A 20036-nucleotide genomic window follows, 5' to 3' on the forward strand; every position below is an offset into this window, starting at 1 on the left:
GGACATGAATTTAGATTTGAGGTTAGGATCAGATCAGCCATGATCTTATTAAATGGCGGAGCAGGCTCGAAGGGCTGATTGGCCTACTCCTGCTCCTATTTCTTATGTTCTTATGTTCTTTGGCACCCAATGTCACCATCAAGCACTCGTAGGCCAGGTATAATGTAATATACGTCTAAATCTATTTGCCTGAACATCAGAGGCACACCTCATACTACATCAGTGTGAAATATTCCCACATCAGCCATCCTTATGGCATTTTTGAGCAAGCTTGACAATTAGAGCTGAATTATGGGCAGTTTAATCTTGTGGACCCATGTCCATTAGGAGCTGGGCTAAGACTGCTCAAACTATATTACTTAGTTCCTTTGTCAGTTGCAAAGGCCATTCCTCCCATCAGGTTACGTCACATTTTCACCAATGTCCCTTGAGTGATAAGTTTTTAAAAATCAGCTGTAAATTATACAACTTCATAGATTCTTAATCAGACTTGCATCAAGTCCTGCTTAAGATATAACTGTCATGCACCATCTGATACCCTTGTCAGAATGATTGAGTAAATTTTGACAAAGGTCGGAACAACAGTACCACAGAAATTGTCTATAATAAATACGTTGCAGCATTGTAATACAACCTGACTTAAACACTACAGGAAATTCTCTCTGAGCCATTCCACTCTGCACAGAGGGATTTCTTCTTAAGGCTGCTCCTGCACATGCTCCACGTCCTTGCCCTTGTCTTACATCCGGACTCACCCTGGAGTTCCATCTTGCTGTTCGGCGGGTCGGGGGACCCCAGTGGAAAGCTGTCTATATGGAATGCTTTGTTACACCATTGATGAGCTGGGGTGGAGAGTGTTGCATGGAGCAGAGGCATCAAATACATTTTTGATGCACTTCACGCATACCCAGGCTGCTTGTACTTTCTACAGCCTGGATGAAACAGTGTTTCATGTGTGCGTGGAGTGTGAGAGGTTGCAGCCCCTATTTTGTTATTTAAGGGTCTGCTGCTCAATTTTTGGCTTAACTTCAGCCCCACACCTCTGATTTTTGGACATCCGATACGGAGGGTGTCGTGCAGATCGGAGGACCTTCTTGTTGGTCTGCTCCTGGGCAGTAATGATACATTAGTGGTGCTTCCTCAGATGAGAGTGCACTTGTAGAGCTATTCTTCTGTTAGTGACACTGGGGCAACCTAATTGGTCTATTAAAAAGAGGCAGAATGCCAATAATTATCAAAACATCTGAGCGACTGTTACTTATTCTTAAAATAAATGTGCAGGTGACTCTAAAGTATCGGTATGTCATATCTGCCTGGTCATTGGAAACCTTTGTGACTGTTGGGCATTACACAATATAGATTCTATAGTCATACCCAATATCATCCTTATCCCTACTATTTATCAAAATGGCTACTTACAGTGTGGAAAAGAGGATCGTTTGTGTCGGTGGAAAAAGAAATGTGGTTGGGAATGTGACTGGAAATTATAGAGTGCTGGCATAGGAAGGGGTGTTTTATCTGTGGGAAGGTATAAAACCAGGATTTAATAGTAGAGGTCTGTAGGTGAATAAATAATATGGAGTTCTGTGCAATTTACATTCAGGGATTGGAACGTACTTATGAGGAACATTCCAGCAGGAGATTAGATAGATAGGTAGGATAGAGTCCATGATAGATAGAAGTAATGGGCTTGAATAGCCATTTTTTGTCCCATGCTAATACTTCTCTATTGATCAATTTTACATTTAAAACAATGGTGAACTTATATTTTCCACTCAGGATAGTGGGGAATTAGACAGGAGCTTGAGCAATGGTGCTTTTCTGATTTGCTTTTCTTTAAAGGGTTGAAATTCCTGTGTGCACTACTTTCATTCACTGGCTTAGAAATAATTGGGTTATAAAATAAATGGGTTAATGAACTTGTGAAAATAGTGCACGTGAACGTGGCATGAATGCATTAACCAGTGCACTAAAAATAGCAGACTCCCCTGCAACTGACTTTAAAGGATTGGAACATTTTAATAAGTAGGTGACGGTGCAAATAGATTATATTTGACACAAGCTAAAGTACAGCACATGAGAAAAATTAAGTATGATTTAAATTTTCCTTCAAACATATAACCGACATATTTACTTTTGACATTAACAAAAATGTTTCAGTCATAATTGAGTCAAGTTCAGGCAGAAAGACTATGGAAAATGCTCGATTTATATCTGTGATAGCAGATCTCACGTGGTGTTGCTCGTAGAGAGTTCGATGTTACGCTGTTGAAAGGAGGTGGATTGTTGGGATGCGCTCTTGGGGAAGGGTGTGTATTTCCACTGAAAGATCTTGGAAAGAAGTTTGTAAATTATTTTCCCAGGGACAATGAAGTGTTTAATGATTAGTTCCTGAAAAATAATATTTTTCTTATCCGTTGCAGGCAAATAAGTACCACAGATAGATAAATAAATCTCTTCATGTAATAAGCTCTTTACTGTCCATCTGATGAGGATGTGGCTTTTTATAATGAAGACCAAAAATATATAAAAGTTAAAGGGGGAATTGTATCTCTCCCCAATTGCTGGGAAAGGAGTGGGGAAGCAGTTAAAATGGAACGGCTCCGTTTCTCGCTCCAGTCCCACCGATTGCCCATTTTAATGCCGCTGGTTTTGGCAGAGGATGACGCTCCCGCCGGACTTAAATGATGAGATCTTCTTTTGTTCTTCCTTGACGTGCTCTTTTCCCTTTATTTGGCTGTGTACCAGATCATACAGTGGTAGGCATTCTTGAAAGTGTGGGACAAAAGCACAGATGAGCCATCCAGTGCAGTGAACTGAGTGAGCCAAACACTTTCGTACTCACCTGCTGTTTCCCCCCACCCAGCCTGCTGCTACAACCTTCAGTCAGACCTGGCCTTTTAAAGGCTCCATTGCTATTTCCTAGGACCCCTGTACAGTATTCCTGTTTTACATTGCATTTGTCCTCCTGTGAAAATGCAAATCAGCTGACCCAAGAAATGTTGGCAGATTCAGAGCTGCAGAGCATTGGCAAGCACAAGTCCTGACTGTTTGGCACAAATCTGACACAACTCATCATGTGGAACTTCACGATCTAGGTGCCTAAAGTAGGAAAGTGTTCTGTTCTCTGACAATGACTGCTCACCATGATGATGCAGACTTACCTCAGATGATATATTTTGGTTGAAATGAGATCCAAGCAGAATCTGTTTTACGTGGCAGCTGAGTGTGCAGTCAGTATGAGTCCATTTCCAGAGTCTAATGAGTAAGCTCTTGCCCTTAGCAGTCTTGTGGTGTGTACGTATCCATTTACTTGGATGGTTTTGGTGAGCAGACCAATTCAGGAGGGGTGAGAGAAGAGGGGGTCAGTCTCCTCCAATCCTTGGTGATGCAGAAAAGTGCATGAGCCTCCATATACCTAGCAATACATTGGTGAGATGTGTGTGTTCCCTGCTAGTCTTGGGAGAATTACATGGTATCTGTTGGGATCATTGCTTTACTTTCAAAGTTACCTTCATAAAGGCCCTGGATTTTTAGACTGCTGTAAAAACATCAGAGAAAATCAAATTATCTCTCTTGCCTTTGTAGAGCCTTTTTGAATGCAATACACTCTTTTTAAATTAGAATTATCTTGCTGATTCAAATTATTTTGAGGACAAAATGCCTCCTGTTCTGTTTTATTTTAGTTGCTTAATTGGAATTACTGGATAATATGATTTATTTTGTGTGTCTGTGCAACAATCTTCTAAGTGTACAAACTTGGAAAATTATCTTTTCAAGTTGTGGCTGTCTACCAATAAGCTCCTGCAAAAGCAATGTGCTTGTCATCTGGAACAGAAATTTGCAATCCTCTTGTGCACTCCTGCTTCTAAGAATTTTGACATTCAGATCTAAAAAGATTATCCTACTTCTTCAGTCGGCCTTGACTATGACATTGAATGTTATTGCCATTGTACTGGACAGCATTATTTACGCCAATGTTTCCACTTGTGGGGGAGTCCAAAACTAGGAGCCTTAAATATAAGATAGTCACTAATAAATCCAATAGGGAATTCACAAAGAACTTCTTTACTCAGAGTGGTTAGAATGTGGAACTCGCTACCACAAGGAGTAGTTGAGACGAATAGCAGAGATACATTTAAGGGAAAGCTAAATAAACACGAGGGAGAAAGGAATAGAAGATTATGCTGATAGGGTTAGATGAAGAGGGGCGGGAGGAGGCTCATGTGGAGCATAAACATCGTCATGGATCAGTTGGGCTGAATAGCCTGTTTCTGTGCTGTAAATTCTATGTAATAGAAACAGGCTGTACAACTCTGGCAGGTGCTGTATTTTTGAATTTGTTTCAGTTGGCCAGATGTGAACTGTGTAGCACGCTCTGTCAATTGGAATGCCCTGTCTGCACTTTGCTTCAAACTCAGCTCCTCTGTCCTGAAACTCAACCCAGTTTGCAGGCTAATGTACTTAAAACCAAATGAGTTTGAATGCTTGAAGTCGAACAATAGCAAAAATGACATTTTCATTCCTTTATTTGTTTTTTTATGTTAATTATGACTAAAGCCAGAAACAGCTGATATCAATGTATGCTAGGACATGGAAACAATGTTTCCCTCTTCTGTACTGCAGAGAGCTTGTGATGGATATAGTACTTGCATTTACCCTGGGATTTTCATACAGATTGATTCAGATGTTAGTCTCTTTTTACCATTACTTTATTTATTTCTTATGGGAGTAATACAGGTCAGAGAAAAGGGTTAATTCTTTCTATCAGAATGAATTGTGCATCAGGAATAAATTGAAATCCAGCAGAACCAAGACTAAAGGTTCAGAATCCATCTTCCACAGGGATACAAGTACAAAACTGCCGCAGCAAGAATTACATTTCACTTCAAACGTGCGCAGGACTGGAAGAGGAATGTTTTGCACATTCTGGTTTATATTTACCCTCGTTCAAAAAGTTAGAAAATTGAATTGTGGTCTACTTATTGTTTGTGAATAAAATGTATTTTCTGAACGAATTCCACCCCCCCCCCACCAATTAGCATAATTTGGTTGGTTCTGAGAGATGATGTAATCCTTTGGCTAATGGACCTACTGCAGTACAGCAATTCTCCTGATCTTTGACTTCAGTTATTTATAACCTTCATTTAATAGACCTGTTCAAAATTCCACCTTGTGCTGAAAGTACAGGTTGGGAATTTTTGTAAAGCTTGCAGTATCCCCTCAGTACAATGGCACAAATACTGTCTGCATAGGGGCAATAGGTCATGCCAATTACAATATAGGTATAAACATTGGGGTAGCATTCTGCCCCTAGGATTTATGTATGGCATAATAATTAGGGGCCTGCACTTCAATGTCACTTCAGAATTTTCACTCACCCTCGGTTTCAGGGTAAAAGGATAATGCAGATGAGATATAACAAAATTGAGCTTTAACTACACAAATCAAACTCCCTTTCCCCCATAATTTTATTCTCTCTTAAATGCAGCGACTTAGACTTTCTTCATCTGTGAACCTAAATTGTTAGTGTCAGCAGGAAATTTGACTGTGGCGGAAGGGGATGTTACAACTGAATATGATCTGTCTCTACCCAGGTGTCCAACATGTTATTAGAGAGCGATTGTGAGTATGGACCCTGGTTGATTTGTTTCCCTCCTTCCTAGTTCAAGGGTATTGAGGTTGATTTAAAATTACCCATCCCCTTGTTCTCGCTGAGAGTAGATAACTCAGCCTACATCACTTCTAAATCCAAACCGTTCTTTACCTTGTGTCAGCTGTTTGTGCACAGGACAGTTTTTTTAACAGTTTTACATTTTTAAATAAGGAAATGTAGAGTGATTGCCTACTTATGTTTTGGACTTTTCTTGTGGTCAGTCATCTCAAGTATAGACTGAAAAAATAGATGCCAAGAGGTGAAAATGCTTACCATTGTTTCAGTTCTGCAGATGTGATGACCTTGGGTACAATTACACCCCAGTGTACCCCGAACATAGAGTTAGCATAAAGGGTAGGAGAACAATCAAGCTCATGTGTCCAATGTAAAATCTTAAAAGTAATTAAAATAAAATCCTCTTTAGGAAGAAGAGGTGAAGGAAAATTGATTTACAGCGAATAGTTGGCATGAACTGACATTCAAAGCATGTAATCAGGAAATTAATTTCTTGTTTTTAAAAAGAGAATTATGAATCGAGTACCCCGTGTGCTAATGTTAGTACACACCCTACACTTGTAGTTACTACATTAAATCTGTATTTATACTACAAAATTAAATCCAGATTAGTATGTTCTGCATTTTTAAAGGTTGCCGGAGATCAAGCATGTGCTCTGGTGACATTTGCTACCTCAGTATATGGAGCAAATATCCCGTATCTGTTCTGCTGAATATGAACCTACTGAGATTCACAAGTGCTTTACTGTCTTTCACAAAATGATTTTTTTGTAGGTAGGTTAATCAGTGCATGAGATTTCCAAAATAAGCAAACTTGATTACATGATACATTGATTTAAAGGGACAGCTGATGTTTAACACGATACATATTTTGTGACAAATTAGTTGGCATCAAGCAATCCACTTTTCACTTGGATAAAATAAGAAAATCTGGACTATTATATAGACCTGTGTGCCAGAATATGACAGAAACTGAAAGTGCCAGATTCTGGGCCATTTTATAATTTGCAGCAGATGATGGCTTTCATATTTGTTGGGTGTTATTGGAAAGAAGGACTTGAACAATAACTTATGTTTATAAAAAGCTACCTTTGACCCCATTGTCCTTACAAACTACTGCCCATCGCCAACTTCCCTTTCCGCTCCAAAGGTCTTGAACATGTTGTTGCCTCCCAAATCCATGCCCATCTTTCCCGCAACTCCATGTTTGAATCCTTCCAATCAGGTTTCTGCCCCTGCCACAGTACTGAAACGGCCCTTATCAAAGTCACAAATGACATCCTATGTGACTGTGGTAAACTATCCCTCCTAATCCTTCTCAATCTGTCTGCAGCCTTTGACACAGTTGCCATGATGTGGCGATGCCGGTGATGGACTGGGGTGGACAAATGTAAGGAATCTTACAACACCAGGTTATAGTCCAACAATTTTATTTTAAAATCACAAGCTTTCAGAGATTATCTCCTTCGTCAGGTGAGTGACGAAGGAGATAATTTCCGAAAGCTTGTGATTTTAAAATAAAATTGTTGGACTATAACCTGGTGTTGTAAGATTCCTTACATTTGACACAGTTGACCACACTATGCTACTCCAACGCCTCGCCTCCGTCGTCCAGCTGGGTGGGACTGCATTCACCAGGTTCCACTCTTATCTATCAAGTCATAGCCAGGGAATCACCTGCAATGGCTTCTCATCCTGCTCCAGCGCCGTTACCTCTGGAGTCCCCAAGGATCTATCCTTGGCCCTCTCCTATTTCTCATCTACATGCTGCCCCTCAACAACATTATCTGAAAACACGACGTCAGATTCCGCATGCACGCTGACGACACCCAACTCTAGCTCACCATGACCTCCCTCAACCCCACTACTGTCTCTGATTTGTCACACTGCTGGTCCCACATCCAGTACTCGATGAGCAAAAATTTCCTCCAACTAAATATTGGGAAAACCGAAGCCATTGTCTTCGGTCCCCACCACAAACTCTGTTCCCTAGCCACTGACTCCATCCCTCTCCCAAGCCACAGTCTGAGGCTGAACCAGACCGTTTGCAACCATGGCATCCTATTTGACCCTGCGATGAGCTTCCGATCGCATATCCGCTCAATCACCAAGACTGCCCACTTCCACCTCCATAACATCACCCGTCTCCGCCCAGCCTCGGCTTATCTCCTGCTGAGACCTTTATCCATGCCTTTGTTACCTCTTGACTTGACTATTCCAAAGCTCTCCTGACTGGCCTCCCATCTTCCACCCTCCATAAACTTGAGCTCATCCAAAACTCTGCTGCCCGTATCCTAACTCGCAGGACGTCTTGTTCACCCTTCACCCCTGTGTTCGCTGATCTGCATTGGCTCCTGGTCAGGGAATGTGTCGATTTTAACATTCTCATCCTTATTTTCAAATCCCTTCATGGCCTCGCCCCTCCCTATCTCTGTGATTTCCTCCAGCCCTACAACCCTCCGAGATCTCTGCGCTCCTCCAGTTCTGGCCTCTTCTGCATCCCCAATTTTAATCGCTGCACCATTAGCGGCTGTGCCTTCAGCTGCCTAGGCCCTAAGCTCTGGAATTCCCTCCCTAAAACTCTCCGCCTCTCTACCTCTCTCTCCTCCTTTAAGACGCTCCTTACATGGCTCAGTGTCAAATTTTGTTTGATAATCGCTCCTGTGAAGCGCCTTGGGACATTTTAGTATGTTAAAGGTGCTATATAAATGCAAGTTGTTGTTATATGGCATTCTTCATGATGGAAACGTGTCTTAGGCACTACTGTGTGAAGAGGAACAAAAATGAACACTGAGCAAGTGCAAAGAACAGGTAGAAAAAATTAGAGGATGGGGCTAGAAGAGTGGGTGGAGAGAGACTTTTTGAGAAGCCTTTGACAGTGGGGTGGGAGAAGGTAAGGCAGAGCGGTTTAGGGAGGAGTTCCAGAGGGTTGGGTATTTATGCCTGAATGAGTATGCTCCATCATTGCAAGCCAGAGGACTGGGAACAAGCACTGAATCAGTATCAGCGAAATGATGTGTGTGAGCAGGGACATGGGACTGGAGGAAATCACTGTGGTAGGGTCAGACATGTCCAAGGACACATCTGTAGGCAAGGGCAGGGATTTTGTATTTGATACAACTGGATACAGGGAGTCAGTGTTTTGGAATTGAAGGTTTTTATAGCTAATTGCAGTTAATCTATATGTATTCATAAAACTATAACAAAATACAAGTATGAGTGTACATTAAAGCTTTAATACATGATAGAATAATGTCTGATGATTCATTGGGACAAGAGAATGCGTTATTGTGATTCTTGCTGTGATCCTTTTTCTGTCATCATTCCCATCTTTAAACTGGAAGTCTCCTTGCTGGCATTGGGTACACCATCATTCACTTAATTTAATCTCCTAAATGTATCATAGAGCAGGAAGGGGTTATTCTGTAGCAGTGTGAGCAGAGTACTATTGAAAATAGGATTGTACAACGGGAAGTAAGGATTTTACTGGGAAATAACATATTTCTTGTTTTCTTTTCTCCTTTTCTACAAGCCATGCATGAGATATGGCCAAAAAGATGGGCAACTGCTATGCTCCCAAGTTTCTGCCAGTGACACCTTGGATCAGCTACTAGACAGACCCGTGCCCTTGGCCCCACCCACAGAGCCATACTGAGCCTCTGCCCCCAATAGTACAGAAAATAAGTAACCTTGGAGAAAGGGAAGTGTGAGACCTGGCACATTTGTACTGTGTTGCACTGTCCAATATAAACCTCTCCATAGAAAACAAGTAAAAGAGTCCAAAATAAAAATTAATTATTCTCCTGTATATTCTGGAAATAATTTTTCATGATGTATATTTTTATTGTCAGGTATAAACTTTTTTTTCAAAACTATTTTTCTCCACAATCCACTTCAGGCTCCCCCTGCTCTCTCATCACACACCTGCTGCATCTGCCAGCTCTACTCCAAAACACACCATTGGGAAAAGTGCAGGAAAATTGACTGAGGTTGAATCTCCCTCTGAATTTTCTCTCTCTCCTGGTGAGGAATCAACTGACATCTCCTGTCTTCCCCCATAGTTCCATAGTTGAGTTGGAGTGGTGAGCATGTAGGGTCTTGTAAGCATAAATTCACTGCCGCTACTGCACACCCTGAAGTGATGGCAGCCATTTATTTTGATGTAATAAGCCAAGATATTCTTTTTGTCATGCATTCTTGTCTACAAGACAAGATGAAGGACATTTCAGTCACAGTATTAACTGACGAGACTAAAAGGACGTGCTTTTGATATTAATGATAAAGAAGCAGAGAAACGATTCATAGAGCAGATGGCAGCAGGGAGCAAACAGGTGCCTTGTATCTAACAGATAATAAACACCTACAAAGCCCAGGAGGCCTTCTCTGTAATGTTTCCTTAGTGGTTTTTTTTCCATGTCAGAATGTGTGGGCTGATATTCCCAAATGAATCTTTGACAAGTCACATGTGCCACTTCAACTCAAGCTGTATTAATTTAGACTTGCAAAATTTTCTCTTACTAGAAAGAATAAACCACCAGATAAAAAGAGTGGGACTTGAACCCTCTGATTCAGAGGCAGGAGTGCCATCACTGAGCCAAGGCTAATATTGACATTATAATATATGTTAGTCCACTGCGGCTTGCCCGCCAGGCCAACATGTGACCAGAAGAAGCCAAAAAATATAAATATTTTTCTTTCCTTTTTGGGATCAGGAAGAGCGGGAGTGTTCCTTTGGACCACACACTGAAAGCTTAGGCCTTCCCTCCCCCTTCCCAAATGTGAGACCCCCATTTGACCCCCCCCCGCCCCGGAACCAAATCTACCATCTACCTTGTGTCGATGGTCGGCCTCTGGACCACCAATTTCTGTCCTGGAAGTCGTCCAGTGGGATTTCATACCCGGCCAATAATGTTGGCCAGGTCACATTCTGCTGCAGGTGGGTGGGAGGTTAACATACCAGCGTGGTTTCCTGCTGGCATTAAAATCCAGGCCTCTGACTTTTTAAAAGGGAAGGAGCATTGAATTGGGAAGTGCTTTCAATGCATTTCTCCTTTTTATATTTATCATGGATTTCTTTTGACCTTTGTAGCATCCAAAGCAGACCAGATATTTCAGGGTCGATAGAGACCCTGAGTTGCACTCACCTGGCATCAACTTTAAGTTCTATCCACTTGCCGTTACAGAATAGGAATCTACATTCATCACATTCCTGGTTGATAACCTGGAGCTGCTGTGCACTTCCTCAGCTGAGTACACGGCATTGTTAATGTTTCATTATCCTATTTTGGGACGTACAATATTTTATCTTCTCATCAGGTACCCCGGTTCACACACCATTCACAACCAAGGGAAAGTGGATGGATAACCTGCTTCTGTACCTCTGCCACTACAGGAAGTGTGTGGGAGGCCATGGGGTGGGTGTCTGATATTTTCCTGTCCTTCCTGAGGGGAATTTCATTGCCTTCAGTCTGTGATTTTTGTTTCCTTGTCCCAATGGCATGGTTAAATTGGTAATTTGTCATGTTGGGAATTGCAAGTGTGATGTACTGGCCCATGGAATGGAAAACCAGCCAACACACCTCTGAAGAATAAAACTAAAATTAAAAACTCATTTCTCATTACTACCAAAAAAAAACTGATCACTCTTTCATGATTTAAAAATATCATACCATTTATCCCTGTACAGATTCATGTTGTTATACTCCTTTCTTTAAAAAGAGTTGTTATTAAACAGAAAAGAAAAAGAGGACACCCTGGCTGATTGGTACAGTACTTCTGTGCCACAGAATGGTAATACTTGGGTTCATGCCCACAATCTGCCACGCTGTGTTGTGATCTTAAATGGACTGTTGTGGGGAGGTACTTCACTAGGGGGAATCAGAGGGCAAGTTGACAAATAATCATTCGGATACAGTTCCTAGTGGCTGGCTCGTGAGCAGCATTGGTGAAGGCCTGGGAGCAGAACTTTCGATCCACCATCTTGGTGAATGTCCCAGAGAGGCTTAATTAAGAAGAGGTATGAAGATGTGCATCTGAATAACAAGAATTAAATGATTAAAATCAACTCAAATTGGATGGTAACTTGCTGTGGTTTGTTGACAGGAACAAGTCTCCTCCAGGAGCTGGTGTATTTAGTAAGCCAGGGCGCTGACCCAGATGAGATTGGAATAATGAATATTGATGAACAGCTACCAGTCCTGGAATACCCACAGCCTGGCCTCGATATCATTAAGGTAAGAGAAGTTTAATTGAATGTCTTATTTTTCATTTCAGTCTGTGGCATGTGCCAGTTTGAATCACAATTGTGCACCAATTTCTGATCGCTTCATTCTCTAACTCCCATCCTCCTGGAAGATCTCTTGCTTTCCAAGTGCATCTCTCTCTTCTTGATCATTTTCTCTCTTTTCTCCCTTCACAATTTTTTTTTCTCTGCCTCAGTCTTTCCCTTTCTCCTTTTGGTTGATGTGTCTTTCTTACATGGCCAATCTTTCCTTCGTGCCTTTCTCTTTTCAGTGATTTCCTACGAGCAGGGGTAGGGAGAGAAGCTGTGTAATATATCCTGATATACAGGTTCCTTGTTCACACTCTCAGTTAGAGAGACTGGTACCTACCACAGTGGATGAAGGAGCAGAACCCAAAGGAGAGGAAAATTTATGAAATCTATTCAGCTTAGAAAGTAAGATTGCTGCAGATTGATTTTGACTTTGTCTTTAGGAACTGACGTCCCCTCGCCTCATTAAGAGTCATCTGCCATATCGATTCCTGCCCACAGACCTGCATAATGGACAGTCAAAGGTAAAATATTATCTGTGTCAAGTACTTTTAGTCGCAATTCTTAAACCCTTCAGAAATTAATCATGGAAAGTTTTCTTTGAAATCATCAGTTGTTTAATACTTATATAAGTTCATAAATTTGGGAAATCAACTTCTCAGTTTAGATGTATATTCATAAATCATTCTCCTTGAATTTTCCCTACAGTATTTTTCCCTTCTCCTTACAACAGGTGCTCATAAGATAAGGGGGCCATTAGCAGCCCCTCCTCTTCACCTGTGGCCTTTGGAAGACTATTAATCCATGTGCCTCTGTGGTACCAAGCTGTGCTCTGTTCATGGCGGTGATTCAACATTGCTCATTCTTTTTTTCTTGCTTTCCAGTGAAAGAGAAAGAGGTTGGGGCCAACAATCCATGGCCCTTCTGGTGCGCATCCGTTGTAACTGCGAGGGGAGTGCAATTGAAGAGCCGTGAATTAAGCCAGGAACCGGCATTCCTTCCTAGATAGTTTCTCCGGGCCTTGTAATGGACGGATCCTCCGCTGCCACAAACAAAGCTAGTGGCAAAGGAGGGGTGTGGCCAGGGGTGGGGACTCCTAGGCCAGGAATTCAAGTGTCCCCCGCTTGTCCAGTGGCAGATCTGGAGCTCACTATTTGGGACTAGGCCTGGGATATGGCTTGGACCCCTGAAGAAAAAGAATAACTTTTGAGGTACATTTCAGCCCACTTATAAAGGGGATTGATGGGGCACAGGTCTTCTTTCCAAGGAGAGGTTTTTGGCACCGCTCTTCTGGGGGAAACATGTGCCAGGGACTTACCCCACTGCTTCTGGCACCTGGCCACTTTGTTTAAATTGTGACCTCCCCTGACTCATGGGGTCAGTGCTAGAGGTCATGGGTAGATGCATCCCAGCACTTCGCTGGGATGTTGGGCCCGCAGGCTTTCAGGCCTGTTATCCTGTAAGTTGAGCTTCCAAGTGAAAAACTCCTGTTAAAATAGAACTATTGGGAGGACTATTGATCCTAAAGATTTTTTTTCCTTCCTTCATCTGGGGATGTCCCTGACTCCACTTGGAAGCAGTCCACCATGGCATGATTGAACTGAGGAGCTCATTGTGAGGAATCAAAGGTGCAGCGTGTTGCAGCATTCTAGAGAGTAGTTCTTGTGTAAGGGATTGGTTTGAATTGTGGCCCTCAACAAATAAGAGAGTAGCATTTTGAGATATGGTTCTATAAGCAGCGACAGTCCTCTAATACCTTGTCCAAGACGACAGTCTTTACTTTTGGCACCTATAGAGGGAAGCCTGGATTTTCTAATTGGGCTGAAAATGACTGGAAGTAAGGTGGAGTGTGATTGCTACCTGCCAAATGTGATGAAAAGATAGCCCTTAGGACTTTGTCACGGGGGACGCTGCTGCAGATGTTCTTGGAGCTGCTACATGATCCATTGTGGCCACTGTGCTATTACAATGGACCGCCAATGTGCTGTGCATATCACTAATGGACTCCATGCCCAAGCTACCATTTACAGCACAAGATATGATATGGTTCCCAATGCCTGTATCAATGCTCAATGCTCTATGAGCATTGCTCTTTTAAATGTAGGGCCAGTGAGCTGCAGATCCCCAGGCTTTAATGTCAAAGGTAATGCCTCCTGACCCTTCGACCAGCAACATCCAGCCACGGACCCCACTACTGGAAAATGGCTTGAGTGGATTCTGCCCCAAATTCTAGCTGCAAGTGGCCAATCCAACTGCTCTCCTTGCTTGATGCCGACCTGGACTTCAGGACCTGTGTTTCATTTTCAATGTGATTTCACTTTTTTAAAATAAACCTTGTACCTGTCTATCTTTTTTAAAACTGGGATAAAGTTACTGGCGTGGCAAGTTACAAATGAACATTTTCTTTTTAGTTTCCATCCCTAAAGATGTATGTGGTTTTGTTATGCAAGTTTTTCTCTTCAGGTTATATGCATGGCCAGAAATCCCAAAGACCTGGTGGTGTCTTACTACCAATTTCATCGTTCTTTACGAACAATGAGCTACAGAGGAACATTCCAGGAATTCTGTCGGCGGTTCATGAATGATAAGTGTAAGTGTCAGAATTTGTTCAATGAATCATTGTTTGGCTTTACCCTGTACAAGAAATAGAAGATGCTCAAAAGGGCTTTCAATCAGGTAGCTGCATAATGTGTTATTCTATGGAGACACAGAACACTGGTTTAAACTTGCAATTCACAGACATGGTAGCCTGGACTTTCCAAACAGTTACACTCGATTTTCAGAAGTAATATAGATGTAATCAAATGTAAAAAGGGGTAAAGCCTCCAAATGCTGAATCTCCACTTATTTATTTCTGGTTCTAACTTTGACTGGCAAAAGGTGGAAAGTAATGATCTACAAGGATCAGTATTGGGACCACTGTTGTTCACAATTTAGATAAACTATTTGGACTCTGGTATCGGAAGTACAATTTCAAAATTTATTGACGACACCAAATTGGGGGGTACAGTTAATACAGCAACAACAACAACTTGCATTTATATGGCACCTTTAACATAGTAAAACGTCTCGAGGTACTTCACAGGAGCGTTACCAAACAAAATCTGACACTGAGCCACCTAAGGAGATATTGTGATAGGCAAGGGTCAAAGAGGTAGGTATTAAGGAATGTCTTAAAGAAGGAGGGAGAGATTAAGGGAGGGAATTCCAGAGCTTGGGGCCTAGGCAGTTGAAGGCACGGCCGCCAATGAGGAAGACTGCGACAAAATATGAAAAGACATTAATAAATTTGCAGAATGTGCGTATAATTGGCAAATTAATTTCAATATAGATAAGTGTGAGGTGTTGCATTTTGATAGGAAGAATAAGGAGGCCACATGCTGCTTGGATAATAAGAATCTAAATGGGGTAGAGGAACAAAGAAATCTAGGGGTACAGATACACAAATCACAAAGTAGCGTCACAAGTTAATAAAGCCATTTTAAGAAAAAAAGCAAACCAAGCATTGGGGTTCATTTCTAGAGGGATAGACTTGAAAAACAGAGAAGTTATGTTAAACTTGTATCAAACCTAGGTTGGACCACACTTGGAGTACTGTGCACAGTTCTGGTCTCCATATTATAAAAAGGATATATAGGCATTGGAGAAGGTGTAAAAAGATTCACAAGGATGATAAAAGAACTGAGAAGGCTGAACAGGCTGGGGCTCTTTTCTCTAGAAAAGAGAAGGCTGAGGAGTGACCTAATAGAGGTCTTTAAAATTATGAAGGGGTTTGATAGGGTAGATGTAGAGAAGATGTTTCCACTTGTGGGGGAGACCAAAACTAGGGGCCATAAATATAAGATAGTCACTAATAAATCCAATAGGGAATTCAGGAGAAACTTCTTTACCCAGAGAGTGGTTAGAATGTAGAACTCGCTACCATAAGGAGTAGCTAAGAGGAAGCCAGATAAACACATGAAGGAGAAAGGAATAGAAGGATATGCAGTTAGGGTTAGATGAAGTAGGGTGGGAGAAGGCTCATGTGGAGCATAATCACTGGCACAGACCAGTTGGGCCGAATGGCCTGTTTCTGTGCTGTACATTCCATGTAATTCTACGTAAAAAGGTAGGAACTTAACTCTAATATGCCGATGAAGCCTTGATTATTTCACTTCAACGCTATTTCCAGTATCCCTGCTCAAATATTCATGTATCTACCCACTGAAAGTGGGCATTCAGGATTGTTAAGCTGCATACAGAAGTGGAATTTAAGAATCATGTATAAAGATTGTTCGTATTGTCAGACTATTTCTGGATCTTCTTTCATTTTTTTTTTGCTATTATCTCTTAGGTGATCAAGAAATGTTGTGGTAATTATTGTGAGACAGCCATTTTTTGCCAACCAATAGTGGTACAATGGGTTTCCTCATAGGAATCTCCTTGTACTTGTGTTTTTTGAAGGAACAGCAGGCCTAATAGAAGCTTGCCAAGCAGGTCAGGCTGTACCATGACAGCTATTTTCAGGTTCATTGAAATGCCCATGTTGAGCAATATGGTTACAGCTAAAGTTTGCAACTGCTGATTCCAACAGTGCTGTGGTTCAATATCAGTGTAAAAGGAATCTTATAATAAAGAATGTCGCAACAGACAGACGAAACTAATGCAATAAAAATAATGCAGAAACAGCTGTATGAAAAGTCAAGTAAACAACCAATGTAGAAATTTGCCAGTCGCAGCTTTAAGAATCAAAGTGCTCAAGCCCACAGCTTGGAAGCCCAGATGTGCCCATTTTAAACAGGTGAGCAGTGCTACAGGAGCTGAGTCCAAGAACTTTGCAGAATTCATTGTGGGATCTATTTAAATAAAATTGTCTGAAATGAGGGATTTAATGAGGCCCATGCACACACTTTGTATGCACTGAAATGAGGGGTTAATGAGGCCCATGCACACTCTTTGTACACCTTCAAATGAGGGGGTTAATGAGAAACTAATTTGATGCAAACATATTAAAAGTTTGAAGATAATGTCACAGAGCATAATTTTCAGGCTGCAATATTAAGCTATGATTTCAATTTTGTCAACTGTTATAATAAAAACACTGCCCAGATTAGAAATTTGTTGCTGGCTTCTCTCTACGTGGACAATGATTACTTTATGTACCTGCCTGGAGTTAACTCTGAGGTTTCTAGACTGATAAATTGTATGAAATAAGAAAAAAAAAATTATTTATTAGAAACTACAACGTTGTAATCTTATCTTTCTGATTCTTTGATGTAGAATTGTCCCTGTGGTCCTCAAATATTTAAATCTGATAATACAAGAATTTCCAAATTGCTAATGTGTCTGTCACTCTTGCAGTGGGTTATGGTTCATGGTTTGAACACGTTCAAGAATTCTGGGAACATCGTATGGACTCCAATGTCCTGTTCCTCCTGTATGAAGATATGCATAAGGTAAGTCTTGTGTGGGTTACTCCTCTGGCTGGGATGGAATATGACTGAACCATAAAAGTGACTTTTAACAGTGTAAGGTGTCCATATACAAGTGTATCTGGTCTTTTTTGCCTCTCTGTCCATGTTTAAGTAACATAAGAATCTAATGAAGAATGAAATGAGAGAGGACTGTTTGGCTCATCATAGCCTCTGCTTACTACAATTCCGAAATGATTACAGAGAAAACAACATAAATAAACTCCACCATGTTATTCATAAGTATGACATTGTGTGTTAAACTTTGCCTAAAATGGGCAGAATTCTGAAAAGTTACCTAAGGATCATTGAATCAAGTGCCAATGTGGCTCAGTGATGGCACGCTCACCTCTGAGTCAGAGTTGTGAGTTTCAAGCCCCACTCTAGGCTAACACTTCATTTCAGTACTAAGGGACTACTGCATTGTTGGAGGTGATGTCTTTCATTTGAGATATTAAACCAAGTCTGTGTGTTCAGGTGGATGTAAAACATCCCATGACACTATTTGAAGAAGGGCACGGGAGTTCTCTGGGTGTGTAAGCCTACATTTATCTCTTAACTAACATCACAAAAACAGATTATCTGGTCATTTATCTTACTGGCGTTTGTGGGACCTTGCTGTGCACAATTTGGTTGCAGTGTCTATACTTCAAAAAGTAATAATTGGCTGTGAAGCGCTTTGGCTTGTCTTAAGCATATAAAAGATGCTATATAAATACAGGTTCCCATATGTGAAGCACAATTGTGTTACTGGAGCAAATGGCCATAAGAGATAGAAATTTATATGTTTCAGATGTCAAAAATAATTTTTTCCAGGTTGATTCACTAGGACCAGTGTGTTCTGAAACCTGTGACTCTTCTCTTCAAACTCATCTTTAAGATTGTTGCAAAACAATCTTCAATTTTCTTGTGTTTACCTGCACCACTGACTTTATTTTTTTAAAAATAATTTTACTTGTGGCATTTTCTCTAATTTCAATCTCTTCCCCTGTTAGTCCTTCATTTTTTTTCACTCGATTCTTTGAAAGGGCACTTACTTCACGTGAAAAGTGTTTGAAAACCTTTTATTTGCTTGGGAACATCAGTTTACTCAATACGATGGGTTTCAATCTGATTTACATTACCACACCAAAGAATCCAAAGCAATTCTTTAAAGAATCTGAGTGATATTATTTATCTGTGCAGCTTATTTGGGTTTCATTGCTTTTGCGATGATAGTTTTTTAAAAAAAAACTTTTTTGTCTTTCATATCCCCTTCACAAATTGTGAGTGTTAATTGTATTCCAAATGAGAAAATTGCAAAAATTAGCCTCATATCCCAGCATGATGCAATTGGACTTGGGCAGTGGGGGCATCAGCTGTGCTCAGGTATGGCCTTGTTCAAAATGAAACAGCTGCGCTGCTGACTTGGCAATCACCAGGTGCACCTGTCTACTGTCCTTTTAATTTATGACACTCTGCTACCTGCTGGCAGGGATTATGTACTGCAATATTACTGTGCCTCCTAATAGTGGAAAGAGGGTGGAGAAAGAAATATGTAAGCAAATATGTGAAATGAGTAAAGGGCATAGAATAATAATCATGGGAGATTTTAACTATCTCCAAATAAACTGACAGGAAGAGGTAGGTAAAGGGGTACAGGGAATGGAGTTTTTACAATTTGTGCAGGACTCCTTTCTTACCCAGTATGTAAAAAGCTCAACAAGAGAGGAAGCACTGCTGGATCTAGTAATGGGAAATGAACCAGAACATATAAAAGAAGTAAGCGTAGGTGAACATCTAGGCAATAGCAATCACAACATAATAAGGTTTAAGATAAAGATTGAGAAGGACATAAGCAAGACAAAGACCAAAGTAATAAATAGGGGGAAAAAAGATGATTTTCAGGGGATGAGAATGGAAGTAGGGAAAATAAACTGGAAATATTTACTGATAAATAAAGCCTTAGAACAGCAGTAGGAAACATTTAAAACTGTGATCAATGAGTCCAGGAGAAATATATCCCAAATATATCCCAAGAACAAACTAGCCAGTAATGATGCACCATATATATAAAAAATCATTAGAAAAGGGAATAGTGCCAGAGGACTGGCGGACAGCTAATGTGATTCCTATATTTAAAAGGGAGATAGAACCAGTCCAGGGAACTATAGACCCATTAGCTCAACATCAATGGTAGGAAAGATAATGGAATCCTTACTCAAAGGTGTTATAGAAAAACATCTAGAAACTGAAAATATAATAAAGAATAGTCAGCATGGATTTCAAAAGAAAAGTACTACTTCAAAGAATTTAATAACAGAAAGGGTAGACCAGGGTAATGCAGTAAATGTAATACATTTGGATTTTCAAAAGGCCTTCAATAAGATACCACATTGTAGACTCATGACTAAGGTCAGAACATGTGAAGTCAGGACATGTAACAGAATGGACAGCAAGGTGGCTACAAAACAGGAAACAGAGAGTAGGGGTTAAATGTAGTTACTCAGACTGGCAAAAGATGGGAAGCGGTGTTCCACAAGGATCGGTGCTGAGACCACTGTTGTTCACCATTTACACAAACTATTTGGACTCAGGAATCGGAAGTACAATTTCAAAATTTGTGGATGACACCAAATTGGGGGGTATAGTATATACTGAGGAG

At 40.9% G+C, this 20036-nt stretch overlaps 1 protein-coding gene across 3 annotated transcripts in view; it reads left to right on the forward strand.

Annotated features, from left to right (window-relative positions):
* sult4a1 (sulfotransferase family 4A, member 1) overlaps nt 1–20036 on the forward strand; it is a 43567-nt gene that overhangs the window by 11739 nt on the left and 11792 nt on the right. For all 3 annotated transcript variants that reach the window (XM_068000101.1, XM_068000100.1, XM_068000099.1), the window contains exons 2-5: nt 11774–11904; nt 12386–12466; nt 14406–14532; nt 17283–17377. In XM_068000101.1, the coding sequence (XP_067856202.1) occupies nt 11774–11904; nt 12386–12466; nt 14406–14532; nt 17283–17377 (434 nt within the window). The remainder of the gene's footprint in view (nt 1–11773; nt 11905–12385; nt 12467–14405; nt 14533–17282; nt 17378–20036) is intronic.

The sequence above is a fragment of the Heptranchias perlo genome, chromosome 18, assembly GCF_035084215.1.
Source record: "Heptranchias perlo isolate sHepPer1 chromosome 18, sHepPer1.hap1, whole genome shotgun sequence".
NCBI lineage: Eukaryota > Metazoa > Chordata > Chondrichthyes > Hexanchiformes > Hexanchidae > Heptranchias > Heptranchias perlo.